General features: G+C 33.8%; 1 protein-coding gene across 6 annotated transcripts in view; it reads right to left on the bottom strand.

Moving 5' to 3' along the window:
• ATP6V1H (ATPase H+ transporting V1 subunit H) overlaps positions 1-23,524 on the bottom strand; it is a 116,966-nt gene that overhangs the window by 64,073 nt on the left and 29,369 nt on the right. For all 6 annotated transcript variants that reach the window (XM_039868940.1, XM_039868944.1, XM_039868942.1 and 3 more), the window contains 2 exons: positions 21,818-21,915; positions 15,645-15,837 (listed from right to left, as the gene is read on the bottom strand). In XM_039868940.1, the coding sequence (XP_039724874.1) occupies positions 15,645-15,837; positions 21,818-21,915 (291 nt within the window). The remainder of the gene's footprint in view (positions 1-15,644; positions 15,838-21,817; positions 21,916-23,524) is intronic.

The raw sequence follows: 23,524 nt of genomic DNA, 5'->3' as shown, positions 1-23,524 counted from the left end.
AGGCAACTCTTGTGTACTGTTATGGGAATGTAAACTGGTTACAGCCACTATGAAAAACAGTATGGAGGCCTCTCAAAAAATTAAAAATAGAACTAACATCTGATCCAGCAATTCCACTTTTGGTTATTTATTTGAAGAAAACAAAAACACTAACTCAAAAAGATATCATGTTCCCAAGATATGGAAACAACCTAAGTGCCTATTGAGAAATGAATGTATAAAGAAAATGGGATGTATACAATGAAATATTATTCAGCCATAAATAAGGCAAGAAATCTTGCCATCTGCAACAACTTGGATGGACCCAGAGGCATTATGCTATGTGAAATAAGTCAGACAGAGAAAGACAAATATGACAAATCTCATTTATATATGGAAATTAAAAACGAAAAAAATAAAATTAAAAAGTAAAACTCAGATACAGAGAACAGACTGTTGATTGCCAGAAGTAGGGGGTGAGGTGTGGGCGAAATGGGTGAAGGTGGTCAAGAGGTACAAACTTCCAGTTATAAAATAAGTAAGTCCTGGTAATATAATGTACAGCATGACATCTATAATTAATAATACTGTGCTGTATATTTAAAAGCTGTTAAGAGTAGATGTTAAAAGTTCTTATAACAGGAAAAAAAATTTGTAACTGTGTGGTAATGGATGTAACTAGATTTCTTATGGTGATCATTATGCAATATATACAAATATTTGAATCATTATGTTGTATACCTGAAACTAATATAATGTTCATTATATATCAATCATATCTCTAAAAAGAATGAAGATAAACTAAAACTATTTTTAGATATTGAAAACTAGGATAATTAGTCACCAGCAGACATGTAGTAGAAGATATATTAAAAAAGACACTGGTAAACTTTCTCTAAAAATGACCAAATAGTAAATATTTCAGGCTCTGAGATCTGTTATAGCTATTCAATTCTGCTATTGTAGTGCAAAATCAGCCATATAAAATATATAAAACAAATGAGCATAGTAGTGTTCCAACAAAGGTTCATTTACAAAAACTGGTGGTGGGCCAGATTTGGCCCATGAGCTATTGCAGTTTGTTAACCCCTGGGCTAAAGGAACTTCTGCAAGTGACGAGAAATGACACTGCCAAATCGAAAGCTGACCAGGAAAGAAGAGAGAAATGCAGTGATGGTAAATAGATAGATGAATGGATAAAGAACTGGTACATACAAACGATGGGCTATAACTCAGTCATAAATAAGATTGAAAATACTTAAACTAAATTTGCCAGAAACAAACCTACAAAATCTGATAGCAAGGTACTCTTTAGTAGTAGTAGTAGTAGTAGTAGTAGTAGTAGTAGTAGTAGTAGTAACATACAATATTATATTTCAGTAGTGGTGGTGGTGGTAGTAGTAATAGTAGTAGTAGTAGTAGTAACATACAATATTATATTTCAGGTGTTAAACATAGTGATTCAATATTTATATACTTTACAAAGTGATCGCCACAATAAGTCTAGTAACACCTGTCACCATACATAGTTATTACAATATTATTGACTATATTCTCTATTACATCCCCATGACTTATTTTATACCTGGAACTTTGTACCTCTTATAATCCCCTTCACGTTTTTTGCCCATTCCCCAACACTCCTCCCCTCTGGCAACCATCAGTTTGTACTTTGTATCTATGAGTCTATTTCCGTTTTATGATTTGTTCCTCTGTTTTGTTTTTTAGATTCCACGTATAAGTGAAATCATATATATCTGTCTTTCTCTGTCCTTTAAAAACTCAATGGCATTTTCACCTCAACAAAATCAAAAGTGTAGCTGTCATTTTGGCCTATGTCCAAGAAATGGTGCAGAGGGATCTTGACTACAGTAAGAACAAGGTGAAATCAAGTGACAATTCAGATCCTTCCTTCACCCAAACTGGTAGCCTCGTAAAATATATGTTAAAGCAGTGTTTCTCAAATTATCTGTGGTGAAGACCAGCTTTGTTTAATTTCCATTCAGTCATGAATTACTTTTATAAAATATAATAAAAATGAACTTATAGGAAAACAAATTTTAAAAGACATGCAAAATACAAGCTCAAATTTATAATATTAAATTTGAGACATACAATTATTCAGTCAAATTACTGTAAGTTTCTAAATGCTTACCCTCACTTTCTATACTTATCCATTGCAGGCTTCAAACAAACAATTCATAGAACTAGACTGACAGGTAGACCACACTAGAAGTATCACTAGATTAAAGGACTCACCCCAAGATTAAAAATGTCTGTTTTACTAGACCTTATCCAAATCTCACATCTAATAAGTAAGACTGAGAAATTCCTGAAATAAGGAATGAGGGATAGACTTAGGAATACAATTTCTTGACAGCAATATTTCCATGCCAAAGCAGTGGGCAAAACAGCCCTCATACACTCAAATTAGAGTGGGCCTCTTTGAAAGGTTTATGACTATGAACTGCCTGCACAGGATGTATTTATACACATGTCTGTCCATGCGTCTATGTGTGTGTGGGTGTGAAATTTAAACATTATGATTAATATAACTAATGAAAATTCAATTTGATGTTATTTCTTTCTAAGGCTTTCTGCTGACAATCACATAATTGTAAAAATATGATTTATCTTATTATCTGATGTATAAGGTAGGTTCTTGATTAAGCAGAGACAAAATGAGAAATAAAACACAATATATAAAACTCTAGACAACGAATATTATCTTTAATGTCTTTCTCAGTCACAGCCTCAAAACATTTTAATTTTAGGAACTAAAGATTGACAAATCAATTTAACCAATAATTTAACATTTTTAGAGACCTGGAGTTCAGCAACTGCTATGAATAAGTGAGACTGATATTTTCAAAAATAAAACTCATCCAGCCAAAGAGAAAAAAAATAATTAGTAGCTGTTAGATTTCTTCAGGTCATAGCAGCTCGGCAAGCTTCTTAAAAAGACTTCAGTACAAAAAATTTCCTTCCTGAGTTTCAGGATGTGGGGGAAAAAAAAATCTAAGTAGACCACACTTAAACAGCCTTATCAGCGAAATCTTTTTAAAGTTGATAGGAATTTGAGAACGATAAATTTAAAAAAGAACACATAATTTTTTTCACTTATTTGATAGTCTAAATCAACTGGCTTTACTATGTCCTTAATGGCTCAACTTTAACTCATATGTGTACATTAAAGATGTCCTTCTAATTTTCAATCCTCACTATATTCGCCTAAAGATTGTATTGTACCAAATTTAGCACAGGAGAGTCCAAAAAGCTAATGTTCCTGCCAATAGTTTGGGTCTATTTTAAATAATCTAAAATCCATATTAGAAAACAGAAGTCCAGAGAATATGTCACCAGAATCATGGTAGATTGAGAAGACTCCTTTGTTTCTCCCCTTAAATTTACAAGTCGGACCATAACTCGACAAAGGATGCCTTGCTCAACACACATAAATGCTTGAAGGATCACGCATCAGTAAATCTGAAGGTGGGTGTATTGGAAAAAGTAAGGGAAATAATAGGATGGGGGAAAAAGTAGAGATAGTAGTCATGGACACAGCTTGTGCCCACCTTGGCTCCAGTGAATGTGGTAGTGGTGGAGAACTCAGGCTGCAGCCCTCACAGTACGGCCTGGAATGTAAGGGGCAGAAGCACTGTTCCTCTCAAAAAAGGCATCTCCCTTTTCACCTCCCCATCTTGGCAGACCCTAGAAGAGGTAGCTGGGAAACCTTAAACAGCACAGTGGTGCCAATAGATATTGCTGGCAAGGGGGAGGTCCTGCAAATCCCAAACTTAACTCCCCTGCCCTACTCATCCAAACAGAGCCCAGTAGAAGCAGTGGAGATGCTTCCAAAAACACAGCAGAGCCAGGGACCATTAGTAAAAGGAAAGCAGCACTGAGAACTCACAAAACCGGTTCTCCGCCATCCAACACATTTTCCCACCATAGTGCTTCCCTGTAACTGAGGTGAGCTGGTCACAGAGGAGACATTCACCATCCCATGGGTATGTGGCATTTTCCTTAACCACAAATCCAGAGGCAGAAACAGTGCAGGTAAAATAAAATGAAAACTGGCACTATAACATCATTCACTAAAAAACAAAAGAAATTACTCCCTCTCTCTCAACCTGCTAAATTGTTGGAACAAAATAATATCTAAACAAGGGAAGAGTTCATTACCTCAAACATGAAATCAGAGAAATGATCTAATGAATACCATGAACAACCAAGGTAACATGTGAGCACAGAAAGAAAATGAAAAGTCTCCAATCAAACTCAAAGTCATGGACGACTGTGATTTAAACGACAGAGAATTTAAGACTGCAGTTATGAGGAAGCTCAATGAGAGAAAAGAGAACTCAGAAAAGCAATTCAATGAGCTCAGGAATAGAATAAATGAATAAAAGGAGTACATTACCAAAGAGACTGAAACTATAAAAAAGAACTAAACAGAAATTCTGGAGCTGAAGAACTCAATACATGAAATGAGGAATGCATTAGAGAGCACTGGAAATAGAGCAGGCCAGATGGAAGAGAAAATTAGCGAGCAAGAGAACAGAAGTCTAGAAATGACCCAAGAGGAAGAAGAGAGAGAACTAAGAATTTAAAATGGTGAAAGAACTCTATGAGAACTATCTGACTTCATTAGAAAGAGCGACATAAGGATAATGGGTATATCAGAAGGAAAAGAGAGGGAGAAGGGAGAAGAGAGCCTCCACAAAGAAATGATTGATGAGAATTTCCCAAGCCTATGGAAAGAACTGGACTTTAGAAGGGAAAACTAACAGAACATCTAATTATATCAATGCAAAAAGACCTTTCCAAGATACGTTTTGTTCAAACTGTTAAAAATTAATGACAAAGGAGAATTCTCAAGGCTGCCAGGAAGAAAAAAGATAGTAACCTACAAAGGAAACCTCCTTAGATTATCATCAGATTCAGAAACATTACAAGCTCAGAAAGAGTGGAAGGAAATATTCAAAATATTGAAGAGAGGAACCATCAATCAAGGATACTGTACCCAGCAAAGTTATCATTTAGAGATGAAGAAGAAATAAAAGCTTTCACAGACAAAAGAAACCTGAGAGAATTTACTACCACAAGACTTGCACTACAAGACATATTGAAAGATCTTCTACCAAAAACAAAGACAAACATTTAAAAAACTTTGAGAAGACTTACAGACAGAAGTAGAAAACTGCAACTCTACTTCAGAATAGGATATTCAACACTTAATTATAACATAAGTATCAAAAGGGAGGAAGAGGGCATTAAAAAATAACAATAACTAATGAGATCTGGTAATGAATGCACAGCATAAAAAGATAATTAGTGACAACAAAATTATAATACAGGAGGAGTAAAAGGACTAAACATGTATGGGTAAATGAGCATAAGATACGATTAAAGAAAAAGGAATATTGTATATTTGAAACATTTTACACAAAACTAATCGTAACTACAAAACAAAAATCCAGAGCTGAGACACAAAACATAAAAAAGAGGAAACAGAGGGGGTAAAAAAAAAACATAGAAAACAGCCAAACTAAAATGGTAGACAGAATCAAAGGGAAAAGAAACAATGGAGATAAAGGGCAACCAGAAAACAAAAGCTAAAATGGCTGGAGTAAGTCTTCATATATAAATAATCACCCTGAATGTAAATGGAATGAACCCATCCATCAAAAGGCACAGAGTAGAGGGATGGAGTAAAAAATAAGACTCTATTATATCTTGCCTGCAGGATACTCATCTCGTCTCCAAAGAAAAACACAGGCTCAAAGTGAACAGATAGAAAATAATATTCCAAGCAAATGGTATCCAGAGAAAAGTGGGTGTAGCAGCATTTATATCAGACAAAACAGATTCCAAGATTTAAAAAGAGATAGCAACAAAGATGGATATTTAATAAGGATAAAGAGGATAATCCAACAAGAAAATATAACACTTAATAATTTATGCACTGAACCTACGAACAGACCAAAAGGAAGAAACTACAAAAATACAGTAATAGTGGGGGACCTGAATCCTCTACTTACAACAATGGATAGATCATGCAGACAGAAAGTCAATAAGGAAATATCTGCCTTAAATGACACATTAGATCGAATGGACTAATTAATACTTATAACTTTATGTCTGAAAATGACAAAACATGTATTCCCTCAAGTACACACAGACCATTCTGAAAAACAGACCATATGTTGGGGCACAAAGCTACTCTCAATAAAATTAAGAAGAATAAAATCATATCAAACATATTTTCTGCCCACAATAGTACGATACTAAATTAGCTATATGAAAGCTGGAAAAAACACAAATATGTAGAGATTAAACAACATGCTTCTGAACAACTATTGGGTAAAAAAATAAAAGATCAAAAAATAGAGAAACAAGAAAAAAACGACAAGCAAAATTTGGTGAATACAGAAAGAGCACTATTGAGAGTTAGGTTTATAATACTATAGACCAACCTCAAGAAAAAAGAAAAATCTCAAATAAACAATCTAACATTACACCTTAAAGAACTTGATTAAGAAGAACAAATGAAACCCAAAGTCAGTAGAAAGGAGGAAATAATAAAAACCAGAGTGAGAACAAAAATTAAATAAATAAATAAATAAATAAATAAATAAATAAGAACAAATAGACAATAGAAAAAATTAATGAAACAAAGAGCTGGTTCTTTGTGAAGATAAAATTAACAAACCTCTGGCTAGACTTACTAAGGAAAACAGAGAAGAATCAAATAAATAAAATCAGAAATGAAAGAAAAGTTACAACAGACACCACAGAAATGCAAAGGGTTAAACAAGAATACTATAAATTCAATAATATAGAAGAAATGGACAAATTCTTAGAAGTAGACAACCTTCCTAGACTGAATCATGAAAAAAGGAAAATCTAGTAAGAATATTGAAATAGTAATCACAAACATCCCCAAAATCAAAAGTCCAGGACTACATGGCTTCACTGATGACTCCTAACAAACATTCAAAGAAGAGTTAATAGCTATCCTTGACGAGGCCAACATTACCTTGATACCTAAACCAGGCAAGGGCAACACAAAAAAAGAAAGTTACAGGTCAATATCTCTGATGAGCCTGATGCAAAAATCCTAAACAAAATAGTGGCAAATTGAATACAATACATTAAAAGACTCATAAATCATAATTAAGTGGGGTTCATTCCAGGGATGCCAATTTGGTTCAACTTCCCCAAATCAATCGATACACCATAGTAAAAAAAGTAAAAGATAAAAATCATATGATTGTATCAACAGATGCAGAAAAGCAATTGATAAGATACAATATCCATTTATGATATAAATAAATAAATAAATAAAATGGGCATGTAAGGAAAGTACTTCCACATAATACAGGCCATATATGACAAACCTTCAGCAACATCATACTCAATGGTAAAAAACTAAAAGCTTTGCCTCTAAGATCAGGGACAAAAGAAGGATGTTCATTTTCACTACTGTTATTCAACATAGTAGTGGAAGTCCAAACCAAAGCTTTAGGCAAGAAAAAGAAATTAAAGGCACCCATATTGGGAATAAAGTAAAACTATCACTATTTGCAGATGGCATGATTCTATATATAGAAAACCCTAACAACTCCACCAAAAAACTATTAGAAAAACACACAAATACAGTAAAGTTGCAAAATATAAAATCAAATGCAAAAATCTGTTGCGTTCCTATATACTAATATCAGAAAGAGAAACGAATAAAACAATCTCATTTACAATTACAACAAAAAGCATTAAATACCTAGAAATAAACTTAACAAAGGAAGTGAAGGACCTGTACACTGAAAACTACAAGACATTGTTGAAAGAAATTGAAGAAATGGAAGAAACTGAAGAAAGCGAAGAAATGGAAAAATTTTCATGTTCATGGAAGGAAAGAATTAACGTTGTTAAAATGGCATATTGCCTAGAGCAATATACAGATTTAGTATAATCCCCATCAAAATCTCTATGGCATTTCACACAGAAATAAAACAACAAATCCTAAAATTTGTGTGGAACCACAAAAAAACCCAAATATCAAAGCCAATCCTGAGAAAAAAGAACAAAACCAGAGGTATCACACTCCCTGACTTCAAACTATACTACTATGCTATGGTAGTGAAAACAGTATGGTATTGGCAGAAAAAGAGACACATGGACACACACGCAAAAAAAACAGAACAGAACTGAAAACCCAGAAACAAACCCACACATATAGGGTAACTAATGTTCAACAAAGGAGCCAAAAACATACAATGGAGAAAGGTAAATCCCTTCAATAAATAGGTTGGAAAAACTGGAAAGCCACATGCAAAAGAATGAAACTATACTGCTATTTGACACCATACAGAAAAATTAACTCAAAATGGATTAAAGACTTGAATATTCAAAACCTGAAATAAAAAAATAAATAGAAGGAAACAGAGAAACTAGGCTTATGAATCTTGGTCTCAACGAGGTTTTTGTGAACCAAGGCAAGGAAAGTAAAAGCAAAAATAAATTAATGGGACTACAACAAACTAAAAGGCTTCTCTGCACAGCAAAAGAAACCATGAACAAAACAAAAAGGCAACCAACTGAATGGGAGAAGATACTTTCAAATGATACCTTGATAATAGGCTAATATCCAAAAACTATAAAGAACTAATATAACTCAACAATAAAAAACAAACAATTTGATTAAAAAAATGGGCAGAGGACTTGAATAGACAACTTTTCCAAGTAAGACATATAGATGGCCAACAGATACATGAAAAGAGCTCAACATCACTAGTTACAAGGGAAATGCAAATCAAAATCACAATGAGATACCACATCACACCTGTTAGAATGGTTATTATCAACAGGACAAGAAATAACAAGTGTTGAAGAGAATGTGGAGAAAAGAGAACAGTCTACACTGCTGGCGGGAATGTAAACTGGTACAGCCACTATGGAAAATACTATGGAGATTCCTCAAAAAACTAAGAATAGAGCTACCATATGACTCAGCAATCTCTCTTGTGGGTATCTACCCAAATGATTTGAAAATGCTTATTTGTAAAGATATGTGTACCCCTATGTTCACTGCAGCATTATTAACAATAGCCAAGTCATAGAAACAACCTAAGTGTCCTTCAGTGAATGACTAGATAAAGAAGATGTGGTACATATACACAATGGAATACTATAGGTCATAAAAAAGATGAAATATTGCATTTGTTGAGAGTTGAAGCCACTCTCCCAACAATCTAATGCTGGAATTCACATCTAGATCTGTCCACTCTGGAGCCTACACTCTTTCTAAAAACCATGCTGAAAGGAAAATTTGAAAAGAGCTATTCTATTGTACTTCTGAACTTTCTATAAAAAAATAGATGATCAATCTAGAGAGCTCCCAAATCAGGTCAAAAGAAAAGCTAAGAATATCAGTCAGGCTCTAAATGTCTTGTGACTTTTTGAGCTTTGTATATTGTAAACATTCTTCATGGTAAAACTTCATGAAAGACAAAGATTTAAACAAAATACAACATCCCTTAGAAAATGTGTCCTGTCATAGTCATCTTTCCATACCTTCAGCAACTAACAACACATTGCCGGTCTTCAGTAAACATCCAGTGCATTGACAGGTGAACAGATATTCCATGAATGGGGAATGGGGAGGAAGAGGAAAGGTAAGGTAAGGAAAGAAGGGAAGGGAGGGAGAGAAAGAGAGAGGAAATAGCTGAAAGGTAGGATAACTAATATGTCAAACTTAATATAAAGTTGACCCTTGAACAACTCCAGGGTTAGGGGCAGTAATCCCTCAGGCAATCAAAAATTGGATTTTAACTTTTGATTCCCCCAAAACTTAACTACTAATAGCTTACAGTTGACCAGAAGCCTTACCCAATAACATAAACAGTCTATTAACACATATTTGTGTATACTTTATGGTAGTAAATGATAAAATAGACTAGTATCTACATATACTTTATGCATTCATGACATATCTAACTTTTTCTTAATTTTTTCAGCATTTCTAGGCTACGTGGTTTGTCTGTGATTTTTTCAAATTGTCGCAAATCTCCAAATATTTTTCCGATTTATTTTTTAAAATCCACATGTAAGGATCCACTCAGTTCAATCTCGTGTTGTTCAAGGGTCAACTGTATAACAATAATAGAGATACCTGCTTCCAATGACCCTTTTATTTTACAAAATAATAATATAAAATAAAAATCATTAGAAGGGAGAAGAAACTAGGCAGGGACAAAATATTAAGCAAAGTCTATGGAGTCCATGGGAAGATCTGATAGAATAGCTATAAAATATATATTAGGTTTAAAGCACCTTATGCTGAGCTTTAGATTAAATCTCACAGCACTTACTATATTATCTAAATAATACTTATAAAAAACCCAGGTAAATTTATCAAAACAGGGAAAAAGACAAGTGTAGAGATGATCTTTGAAACAACAGAATAGCTAAAATCAAACCTTGACTTCTATAGCACCTGTTTCCCACATCTATATTTTACCCTATGCAAACAAGTTACCTTATTAATAAATTACTAAAAGGAGTAATTTTATGATAAATACTTATAATCTTTTAACTGAAAAAAAATATAACACACAAAAAAGGATAAGTAGCTATAAACTGAAAAAAATACTACTCACTTCCATGTTAATTACTTAGGCAAATGATCTTTCTGTTTCCCAGAAGTAAAAGTCATACAAAGAAAAAAAAATAAAAATAACCTAAGACATAATAAACATCTAATTGCAAAAACACTGAGTCAAGGGTAACTACCTTTCCTAACAGTTTAGCAATTATAAAATATATCTTATTTTCCGAAGTTTTCATGCCAACTTTATGAGCAGCTTCCAATTTAGAAAAAAAGTCTATGTGCTAACAGAAAGTAGAGACTCTCTGTAGTCTTGCTTTCTGAGATGTGTTTTAAGTGGATTATTTTAACAAACTCTAATATCGTAATCTTAACATACTCATGAAAACTAGATGCAGGAGACTTTGAGGTAAGTTCATTCTCAATGTGAAAGCAGCTTCAAGCAAATAGGTGTCATAAAATTTTATCATCATAATTTTAAATATGGAAATCAAACAAAAGCAGCCAAAATTTTTAAAAGAAATTTAACTCAAACAATAAACCAATAAAAATATCTGTAAATTCAATACCACTACTCTACTCCCATAGAAGATTTTTCTACTTTTATTTCAGTGTTTTTGTTCACTCCCTCATACACTCACAAATATTTATTGAGGGCCTAATATATGCCAAGTATTCATTTAGCCAACAATTATTTTCTCAAAAGGCATTAACATATGTAAAGTCCAATGACTGACTTAAGACAGATATTACTCTCACCACACATACATGAACAAAGTTGAAGCATGGAGAGACTAAGGAACCTGCTGAAGGTACAGAGGCCAGCCCAAGAGCACAGCAAACCTGACTTCCCCTATACATGCCAGGCATGAACACAACCAGCCTGATCATACACGTACTTCGTAATAATTGATGTAATGTATGATCTCGCGAGAATTAAGACTCCTAACTATTCAGTCTTAATTGTATTAACCAATGTTACCCCAATAAACTTAATTAACTATTCGGCCTTTCTGTGCCCAATGTAATTCATTCAGAGTTGATTCTTCCATGTGGGAAGGGAACAAAAATTATAAATTACAGGTATCAAAATATCAACAGGCTTCTGTATCTGGGAGTGATACTATGTTTAATTCATACATTTTTCTTAATGTTTTTCTATACTATCTTATTTTTTAACCATAAGACCATATTATTTTTAAAAGCATGAAAAAGATCGAACTATCTCCATTTTCTTAAATGGTAGATGGTTAATTTGGAATAGAAGAGTTTAACAAACTAAAGGCTCCTGTGACTATATCAGGACAGAAAGGAAGAAAGACAAGGGAGAAACTCAAAACAAAGACAAATAGGAGGAGTTTTAAGCTGTCCAAAAAATGAATATATCAAGCTAAAAAGACATCATTCACATTTGACCATAGAGAATAAAACATAAAAGCAGAATCGGCTTTTACTCATGCTCCATCAGAGCGAGCAGAGAACACAACGAAGCAACAAACATAGATCTGACAGCGTGTTACTCAAAGACACTTGGCTTTGGAGGTAATGTCCCACAAGTATGAATACACGTCAGAGTGAGTCAATACAGGATGGCTGAAAGATTTATGTTATCCCACCAGTTCAATGCCCAGAATGGTAACAGAGATCAGCAAAGCAAAAGCTCCATGTCACACAGCCAAGTCTGTTCCTTCAGAAGCAAATGGTCACAAATACCAGGATTGTATCTTCAAGAGCCAGACTTACGTGCACCATTTATTCCCTTAACATTCACTTCAGTGTTGGAGTGGGGGGACAGGAAGGCAATAATCAATCCTTCTACAAGAACAAATTACTGACAATTTTTCTTCACTTGTTAACATTTATCAACCTCTCTCCACCTCTGCACTTCTAAAAAACTCCTATGTATCTTTCAAAAAACTCAAGCCTTCTCCTCTCTGAAGCTTTTCCTAAAACCCCCTATTCTTACCCTCTACCTCTTTTATATTACTTTTATTCTTGTACATTACTTATCATTGCATTGCATTGAAACTGTTTATTTACATATTCTGTCTTCACTAAACAATAAGCCCTTTGGTGTCAAGTTGTATCTTGGGCATTTGTGTTCCCTAATGATTAGCACAATGGGCTTGGATTATAAATGGGATTCAAGACTTGTTTGTGAATTAAACTGAAGTCTAGCAATAGAAGGAAACTGTCAGAAGACTATTTCTAGAATTTTTCATCTTTACTAAATAAGAATACAGAAAATGAAACACTCAAGTAGAAGAAAAAATACATTCAGTCTGGCTATAAAATACTTCAGAGTACTAATTAATACAACCTATGAAGATTTAAGACTTGATTATTTTATCTGGACAAGACTGAAATTTACCTCAGATAGAGAGTTTGCTAGAAAAACTAATGGCAGAGCCAATACACTGAGGCAGAGAAGTACCACAGTTACCTATCTTAAGAGTAAACCTCTCAAAGGTCACAGAACAATTTTTAAATGAAATTGAATGTTACTTTTTATAAATAAGGATAATCAAAGCAAATCTAATACAAAGAGCAACACTTGGTCAACAGTTAGTTGACTGGCACTAATTATATCTAGCAATTCACACTTTTATTTCACTTTCCACTCTTTCAATGGAATTTACACTGAACTACACTTTTCAATGCCTTTAGTCATTTGTTCAACTTTGTTAGGCAGCTAGAGAAAACATGGGGTTTAATGCTTTCAACTGGTATTTTCAGCAAAGGAATCTGAATTCCTCTCTCGCATGACTTATGGTTCTCCTTTTCATGGTTTTCTCTCCTTTTAATGCCACTCTTAAGGTTCCTGAGAAAATGCACCAAGAAAAAAAAGAATGACAGAATGGCTAAGAACACAGCTTTGGAGCCACGCAAATCTCACAGAAATTCCAGACCTATCACTTACTCACTGAGAAATTAATCTCCAAGTCTTTGTTTCCTCATAGATAAAATAAAAATAATAATAGCAGCTATTGAATTATCATAAAGATTAAATAAGGCAATGCATGAAAATCACTCAATAAATTATGACATTTATTATTCTTAACATCAAAGAAAGGTTAGCATGATAGTTAAGAGCATGAGTCATACTGCCTGAGTTTCAATTACAGCTCTGCTGCTTCCTGGCTATTTCAGCAAATTACTTAACCTCTTGTGGCCTAGCGCCCATTGCATGGAGTTCTTGGGAGATTAAATGCATAATACATTTAAAGCAATTAAAATAGTGCCTGACACAGAATAAACTGTCAATAAACATTAGCTATTACTATTATTAACTATGAATATCTGGAAAAGATTTCCTACACATCAAATTTTAAAATTTAAAATGTGACAAATGTTATGAATAAGCAATTTATAGGAAGACTATAAATAGCTGATAAAAATATTAAAATATTTTCAGCTTCACTCATTAACAGTATACAAATTTAAGAAAATGATTTCTTTTTTCACTTAATTTTTGTGACAATTGAAAGATTATATTACATGCAAGTGAAAGAATGGGAAAACATGTACTTCCAAAATATAGTTGACAAAAATGTAAATTTGCATATCTCTGAAAGATGATTTGATATTAGCTATCAAAACTGTAAAAAAGTATATTCTTTAACTCAGCAATTCCATCTCTAGAACCATACCCAACAGAAATAGTCATCAAAGTGGGTAAATATATGTAAAAGAAACTAGAAGCACCCTATATGCCCAACAATAGAATATTGGTTAAATAAACCACTTTACTCAGCACAGCAGACTACAGCCATTAAAAAAACACACACTAAAGAACTACGCATATAAAAATGAACATATATTCATTATATATCATTAAGAATAAAATATAGAACAGTATTTATCATGTGATGCCATTTTTATTTTTTAAATACAAAAGAGAATACACACCTGTTTATATATTTATTTCTACAAGCTTAGAAAAATCAGAAAGATGTTAGTTACATTTGGCAAATGTAATGATACTATTTAAATTTCTGCAATATATCTGTACTACTTTTTACTTTTGATTTGTTGTTGTTTATTTAAAGAAAGCTTGATAACAGATAATGGTTAAAAGCACAATCTGAAGCAGCTAACTTGGATTTGCATGTCTACCACCTACCTGCAACATGACATCTCTGCCTCAGATTCTCATCTGTAAAATGGGGAGAAGACCAACACTAACACTAATGCTATCAATATACTAACAATAACAACAATAATTGGCATGTTAATAGGGCTGTGGTATGCATTAAATGAGTTAACAAATGGAGAGCCTTAGAATGATGCATGGCACCATGTAAGCACTATATGAGATATGCTCACTATTATTACTCTTGGGCAGCATCCTTAAAAGACACTAGGTCAGCCAAGCCATTCCTCAGAAGCCCACTTAAATCCTAAAGCAACTAACAAAATTATCAACGGGCAATTGTTATAGCAAATACATTGGTTCTTGGTAACCAATTAACAATACTTTATTCTGTTACAATTGTCTGACAGACAAAAGACCTTGGATTCAGATACTAGCTCAGCTCGCTTCTTGTATTCAACTCCCTCATCTGTTCAAGGGAGAAAGCTGATTTAGATAATCTCCAAAATTCTAATATCCTAATAGAATAACTTCACTGTTCAAAATCATTATAGCTCTTTATAGCTGCCTCAGAAATACTGCTAGTATTCAAGTAAATCAGAATCTGAAATAAGAACTTCATATTACAATAATGGCTCATAAGAGAAAAACATCAATTAGGTTCTCTTGAAACACACTGCAATGAAAAGGGACTTCCTCTATCTGAATGTAATACAATTACATTTCCTTACAAGCATTCTATAACTCATGCATTTTCATTCATTTAAATGGGTTCCTCCCCTCCCAATAAATACAAATTAGTGATATTTTATTCTATCTTCACCAATATACCATAGTTTCATAACTATATGGAAAACAAGCAACTTTTCCCACCCACTAAAAGCCCCAAATATACTCCACAGTGAAAATGCCACACATAGACACACACACACACACCACAAAAAAATACCACAAAACACTTACACGGAATGCTGCAAGGATGATTCGTGTCACCTTCTCTTTGACAGATTCTTGAAGGATATCGGACAGAACAGGAATGATATTATAGCGTCGCAGGTGTTCACACATTTGAGGACTGAATGCCAGGAGCCATATTGAAAAAATCATTTGATACTGGAGTTGAAAGCCACACTTGTTACTCAAAACTCCCATTATGCTGAAAAGGAACACACATTAAGAAAACATTAAATGTGACAGTGCAAAAAGAAGAAATAATTGATTATTCTTTTTGCACTAATGGAACACAATTATGTCCTCAGTTTCTTTTCTACCAGCAATAACAAGCAAGCTAGATTGCTACTCACAGGGGGCCATTTGCAGCACAGTTTCACTTAACCTTCTTTCCAAAAGACATGGGACTTCAGCAAGCAGCAGCAATTGCTGCAAGGAAGCAATGAGAAAGGGAACACGGACTTGCAATACAACAGAAGAAATGGTAAAAAAAAATCTGACAGACATTATAGAAGCTAAAATCAACAGGACTTGGTGACACGATGGATGTACATCTTACTGAAGTCATATGTTACGTCAAGATATGGGTCTGGATGACCAAGAGGATCATTTACAGCTGTAAAAATATTCAGAAAACTCAGAGAAAAGAGGGGATGAGTTTGGAAAAAGCCATTATGAATCTAAACTTGACATACTAATCACTGAATTTGGGGGTTAGAACCTCAGAAGGTTCCGGTTCAACCTCCCATTTTACTGATAAGAAAACTGGGAAAGCTAAATGAAAATGATAAAGGTTACACCAAGGAAGAGCACTAAGAAAATGTCCCTGGGGATTGCCTACATTCACACAACAAAGGATAGAAACCATTGAAGTAGAACACTAAAAAATGACCAGAGGGAATAAGGGGAACTCAAAACCTACAGAATGTACAACACAAAGAATGAACCCTAATGTAAACTACGGACCTCAGTTAATAAGAACATGTCAATATTAGTTTATCAATTGGAACAGATGTAGCACGCTAATGCAAGATGTTAACAACAAGGAAAACTATGGAAGGGCAGGTATATGTGGGAACTCTCCGTGTTTTCAATTTTCAATAAACCTGAAACCACTCTAAAAAATAACTCTATTGATATAAATTTTAAATTTAATTTTATAATCTGTAATTACTTAGTGAAAGGTTGATATTTGTGCCATTTCTCCATTTTTGTGATTGTATATAGTTATAAATATGATGAATTGCCCTTAATTTTCTCATGCATGATTTCTCCCTTGAGTCTTTTCTACTTTGTGTTGTTATGTAAGACTTGTTTTTATGTAATATTGATGTCAGTATTTCAACAGCTGTAAAATCATGTAACTTTATCCCATTAGTATGCTGATACCTGGTTTCCTTTGCTCTCTGATTATTCCCATTATTAAGGTAAGCCTTCTACACTTCACTTTGCCATGCTGTGGCTGAGACTTTCAGCCACATTTCTGCTTTACCAGCTGGCTCTGCCAATAGGGGGTGCTAGAGGATGACTGCAAGGATAGGGAAGAGGAACTTTCTCCTGTTGGCTTCCTGTTCCTGTTTAAGTATCACTTCTACATTTCTTCATCCTGGCAGCAACTATTCTTTCCTGTGGCAGCAGTTGACTTCATTTTGCAATTGCTCTGGGAGAACAAGCTCCACTGCTCACCCTCAGAGACACCAGCATCAGCTGTCTGGGTCTGAACCTACGAGGCCCTTCCTCTGAGCTGAGGGACATAAGTTCTGGATGAGCAGTACTCCCCTCTCTAAGATCAATACTGCAGCTTCTTGCAGCCCCTCCTTGAAGCATGTAAATTTAGTAATTGCAACTTCCTACCTTTGTTACCCAGCTTCGGGGGAATTTACATTTCCTACCTTTCTGACACAGGAGAGTCCTTTTGTTTGTTTTCAGAAACCTAGTTAACAAATGTATACTTAGTTAATAGTTGTTCACATTAAACTATCTCTGTTAAAATAAAAAACTTTTAATGACCAGAGGGGTGAAGGAGAGCTCAGGATAAATACACTGTTGCTGAAATGAAGACAGAAAGGTTTCAGAGGAAGGAGTACTCAACCATGATGAATGCTGCAGAAAAGTTTAAAAGAGTTTAAAATCTGTCTGTGATATACATGATTCTATAAAGAGAGGAGTAAGTCTTTGAAATCCAAATATTAACCATAAGAAATACCCTAATGAAGCAAAATAAAGCTCCTATGTAAGTCCGAATACAGTGGAGCATGAAGGGTATACTAAGGAGATACGAAGGCCCAAGAAAAATCTAACTATAGTAATTTAACAAATATGTGTTGAGGATCTATGTGGCAGGTACAGTGCAAGGCATGGGGATATAATGGTGGGCAAAACAGATAATGCCCATGCTCTCAAGGAACTTAAGAGTCTAATGCTATAGGAGGGAAGGCTTCCCAGAGGATGTGGCCCTTGAGCTGAGACCTGAAGAACGAGCAGGCATTAATTACCATTTAGGTCTCTGCTACCACTCTCAAATTGGTGAGTTTAGTGTTATTGTTAGAGTCACTGAAAAAAAGTTATGAAATGACCCTATAGAACACTAAATGCTACCTTTGTTAGGTATTTAATACTATTTTTGAAACAAGATTGTAAATTTCTTAGAGGCAAGGACCATGTATGTTTCCTTGCATCTCCATAATACATAGCACAACATTATGAAAAAAGCGTGAAAAATACAAATAATCGTCAAATCCAAGTTTAGAAAGAAGGCTAAAGTCCATGAGGCCAAAATAACTAGTGTTCTATTTTGTTTTTTAATTAAAGTTTTTAAAAAACTCAAGGTGATGCAGGGAGTAAGGAGAAAAAGCAACTAGTTTACTACTTGACTTGCCCATTTTTAGCTAGCTGCTTCTCTTCAACCCACGAGCACTTTATGCCTCATCATGCAACATCACTCAATAATGCAATGTTTTGATGTTTAAAAAAAATCTTCCATTTACACACTTCTTTATACTTGCAAAATATTTCAAATCTTGGGGTATATTTATGTTCATAAATGCCAGCTGAATTTGTGGAGGCAATTACCCAGCAAAAGCCCCTTTTAGCACCAGTATTTTAAAAAATCAGTGCTAATCATCAGACTTTCTGGTGAAGTCAACAATACACAAGACAATGCAAAGTATATTTTTGTTCTTATACAGCTATATAAACATTTGGAAATAGTGTTTGTCATTTATATTATAGGCTTTTTAACCACAAAAGAAAGAAAACTAGGCAGATAAAAATGTACTGGGGTTTTAAAAACATCAGTTCTCTTCTACTCCCCTCAAACAAGCTACACTTGAAATTTTTTTCTCCTCGCATCATTCCCCTTGTGATTTGAGGAGTACCAGAAAAGAAAAATAAGAAGAAAACTTTCAATCCTAAACAAAAAAAAATGGAAAAGTAGAAAGTATATATTTTATTTCCTAAAAAAAATGAAAAGATTAAATGACTTTTCTAAATCTCTGTATTATCAATGAGTTAACATATTATTATTTATTTATCTGATCACTGCTAACCTTTTTAGTGGTCATTACCATATCAAAATATGTAGGTTGAACATGGAATATTCTAAATTGTATTTATCCCTGCTCTTATTGCTAAACTGAAAGGTTAATATTGCTTACTGTCCTCTCCAAAATACTGTATGCCAGTAATTAGGACAGCAGCATTTGGTTAGCCTTGGTATACCATTAGAGTCTACTGAACCAAATTTTAGTTTCTGAGTTTATTTTTTGAGCAATTATAACTGTTTGTAGAAATTTGTTTCATGTCTTTTATTCTCACTTCAAAAAGAACAAAAAAAGTCTTGTTTAATAGAATAAAATTCGATTTATTTTGCAATTATTATACAGGCCCATTACATCTAAGATATGTTATGGGATCTTAGCAATTTTATGTTATCTAGAACTTGGAGAATTACAGTATTTATCATCCTAGATATTATTTCATCATTATTCATTCATTATTCTGAACTATGCTTAAAAAATATTTAAAGATTAAAATTATAAGAAAATTAGAGAATGGAATTACTTAGGAAGATAATATAACAATGAAATAAATAATTATTCTTTTTTACTGTATTGCCCAAAATATTGCATCATTTTTTAAGAAGGTAAAAAGTCTGGAAACACCATCTCTGTAGGCTATCTTTATTCACATCATCGTCCTCTGACCGCTGTCCCTAGAAAGGTCTGCCTGCAAAGCTGGCCCTTGGTTGGCTTCTAGGAATTTGACTGGAAACAGTTCCCTACACTGACACAAAACTTTCCCTAAATAATACAGGTGGCTCACTATACCTAAACTGTTTGCACAACGTTTATGCTGAACACCTGCTTTCCTTCTGGAGTCTGGCATTTTGCTAAGCAGAGGGTGCCTACCTGACAAATCTCCAATATAAACTGTGGGGGCAGAGTCCCTAGTGGGTTTCCTGGGCAGAAACCTCACACAAATATTGTTGCATTTTCATTGCTGGGGGAAGAGTGTGCTATGCGACCCCTCGTGGAAGAAAGAGCACACAAGGAAGCTTCACATGGATGCCTCCAGACTCAGTCTGTGACTCTATCCCTTGTGATCCAGCTGTGTATCCTTACCCAGTCTCTGTAATAAATCGTAGCCGTGAGAACAACTAAATGCTAAGTCTCTGAGTCCTTCTGTTGAGTCTCCCAGCACAGTGTGAACACAGCTGAGAATTCAGAACTTATTTTCTGCCTATAATGACAATTATCTGTGAAAGGCATTTCACAATTATTAGATGAATAAGAAGTTGAAAGCAAAGAGACAGCATTCCAATTTCTAACAACAGTGACGAAATTGGTCACATAAGTGAAATCTCAAACTGAGTCTTCAGATGACTGTATTGTAAATTCATTTTTTCAAACTCAAGAATCAATGAGTGAGCAATATATTTCAAAGGAAAAAAGGAAATATGGTGTTCTCACCTAGTTAGCTACTAAACATAAAAGACTTTAAAAAACATTTTGCAATAAGAACCTGGACCATTCCGTTTTGCTAAAAAGACATGCAATGGTTTCTTTCATCTTTTATGTTTATGCACTTAAATTCACTTACTACAAAAAGGTATGCTATGTAAAAAATTCTTTTTAAAATTTCTAATTATTGTTTTTCACTATCTCTTTATTCTTAATTCTAGCAATTATTCATAAAATGATGAAATATATATTTTGCAAAGAATCTAGATGGTAAATTGTGATGACCATTTTTCCTGACATACTGAGGGTTAAAATAAGTACAGACTGAAATTTTTCATGTTAATATAACTAATTTATTGAGTAGATGGTTACTGAGTAGCTCATGACAATTCAAATGCAATTAATTCCTAAGAACAGCCATTTGCAGAAATAACCCACTCTAAGAAACTGCATGCAAATATCGGCTGAGAAGATCTAGGGTATCTGGTATGTTTGGCAGGTATATCCCTACACTGAGATGGACGCATCAGCCTACTAGTACCTGATGACACAGCATCAGGACCATTCATTCAACTCTTCCTGCTCTATAGCCTTGCTCACCAAGCAAACTTCTAGTTTAATGAACTAGCTTCCTGCATAGATTTTTCCAACAGAGAAACAATTTCTTCATTAACTGAAAAGACTATCTGTTTAAGAGCAGTGAGATCTCTCACTAAGAATAAATAAATTGGCTTTCTGGTAGTAAAGGGGATTTCATTTGTGTGTTTTGAGGTTTTCTGGGTTCTCTGTAAAAATACATTTGTTAAACTTGAGAAGGCAGCTCCTCAAAGTTTCTGGATCTGCAAATGAGAATCCCACAAAGAATGGACTAATTATATAGCATTAAAAAGAATGGCTTATATTCACATTCTTTTCTGTTTAAGATCTTTTCTAACTGATTTTTGCCTGCATGTGCCACAAGATACTTTTATAAATGTTTTTCTATTCTGAATATCTGGAATTTGCTCTATCACGATAATAGCCCAGACCAAGCAAGAGAAAGGGGAAACATTCCGTCTGGTAGTTATGAGTTATTGATTTCTATGAAAGCATAATCCATGGTTAAACAGATATAAAAAAATTCAAATACTTCTTTTGGATGGTTAATAGCATTAATTTCTTTGCAAATGTCAAGGAGAGATGCTTTTACATGATATTCTACATTAAAAGTAAAAGGGTACTCACCAGTTTACCCCATCTGCTTCTACCCAGGCAAAGCGGTACTCATTGACCCGGAGCATCAGCTGCAGACACCCAGCAACACACTGCACATACTGAGAGCTCTATGCAAGAAGAAGTACAAGGTTAAAAATTGGAAAGCATTGCAAGTCATAAGATGATGCATATATGAAAAGAGTTTATCATCAGGACATCCGAAAGTCCAATATTTTTTTCAAAAGTCAATCCTTATTTTTGCTTTTCTCTCTGCCTCTTAGAAGTAATAAAGCTTATTTTCTTTGCCAAATTAAACCTACACGGGTCTAAGCTACTTAACACACATAGTTAGGGAAAAGAAGGAACAAAGTACTTATGTCTTTGATATGGTTTGATAATTACCTTGCAATGTTTTACTTCCCCTGAATAAAGGCACTATATAGAGAATATTGCTCTTCAAAATTGTAGAAATATCAAATAAAAATAATAAAGTTAAGAAAATAAAAGTATATGCTTTGAGATAGCCTCATATTTAAATGATCTTGGGCAAGTTACTGAATCTTTCCAATACGCTATTTCTTCATTTTTCATGATGATGACATTCCAAGCACCCTGAAAGGGTATTGTTAGAAGTAAGTAAAAGTAATTCATTTAGCATACAGCTAGATATTTCATAGAAACCGAATGGGAACCTTAAAAAAAAACTATACAGCATATAAAAAAAGTCTAATTAAACACTTGAAAAAAAATCAATGATTTTAAAAACTATCAGTTCAAAAGCACTGTCTTAAAGAAATTGTGGTTAAATCTGAAACTTGAAATAAGTAGGAATAATATTCCTAGGAAGTTGCAGGCTCTTCCATTTTAACAAAGCTGGTAGTAACAAGTGGCCTGGGCTCCTCTTTAAATATTTACCACAACCTTTACATCTTTAAGAAATGGAGAGACAAGACTAAATTTCAGACTCTAGCCTTAAAGAACACGCTAATTTAAAAAAAGAAGGAAAGAAAAGGAGAGAATTGCGAATGTTCTGTAAAGTCACAAAACCTAATATGATGCCACTAAGCTCTGTGTTTCAGTTTAAACAAAGTTTGTTAAAAGTTAATACTTCAAAGAAATTCTAGGCATTCAAATACAAAAACACAATAATAAAAGTACATTTGGTGGAATAATCAAAAGTTATCAAGAAAAGGTTATCTTAGATTTTAATATAGTTGCTCAAAAGCTCAATATATCCAGTAATATAATTTACCTGAAAACTCAAAACATTAGCAGAAATTAATGACAAAAAAATAATGAATTTTCAGCTCTCAAACAATCTTCCATAATGGGAAAAAAAATGTGTATTTTTCAATTAAGTCAGCAGGTAGTAAACCTCCATGAAAGTGAATTCCATCTTTCTTGTTTGGAGAGACAGACTAAGCAAGGTTTCTACACAACATCAATAAAAAGGCAACAGTAGGGCACTCTTTCCTCTTGCATTTATCAACAATTTCCTCTTAACACAAAAATTTCTTGATTCACTGTAAGTCTTTTCTATGTCCGTTTACTATACGCTATATTGAAATACATGACACATTTCAAATACAGTCTCTTCGTTGTTATTTATAGCTTCAAGCTTCACATTATAAATGAGCATATAAAAGATGCTGGTTCTAAAACTGTATTCTCTCCTATTACACACTGTGAGGCAGTCCAAATACTATCCCAGAAATTACTTTCAAAGTATCTAATGAA

The sequence above is a fragment of the Pteropus medius genome, unplaced genomic scaffold (genome assembly GCF_902729225.1).
Source record: "Pteropus medius unplaced genomic scaffold, Ma_sr-lr_union100, whole genome shotgun sequence".
Taxonomy (NCBI): domain Eukaryota; kingdom Metazoa; phylum Chordata; class Mammalia; order Chiroptera; family Pteropodidae; genus Pteropus; species Pteropus medius.
The sequence above is the reverse complement of the archived record's forward strand: the minus strand, read 5'-3'. Positions and strand labels throughout refer to the sequence as shown.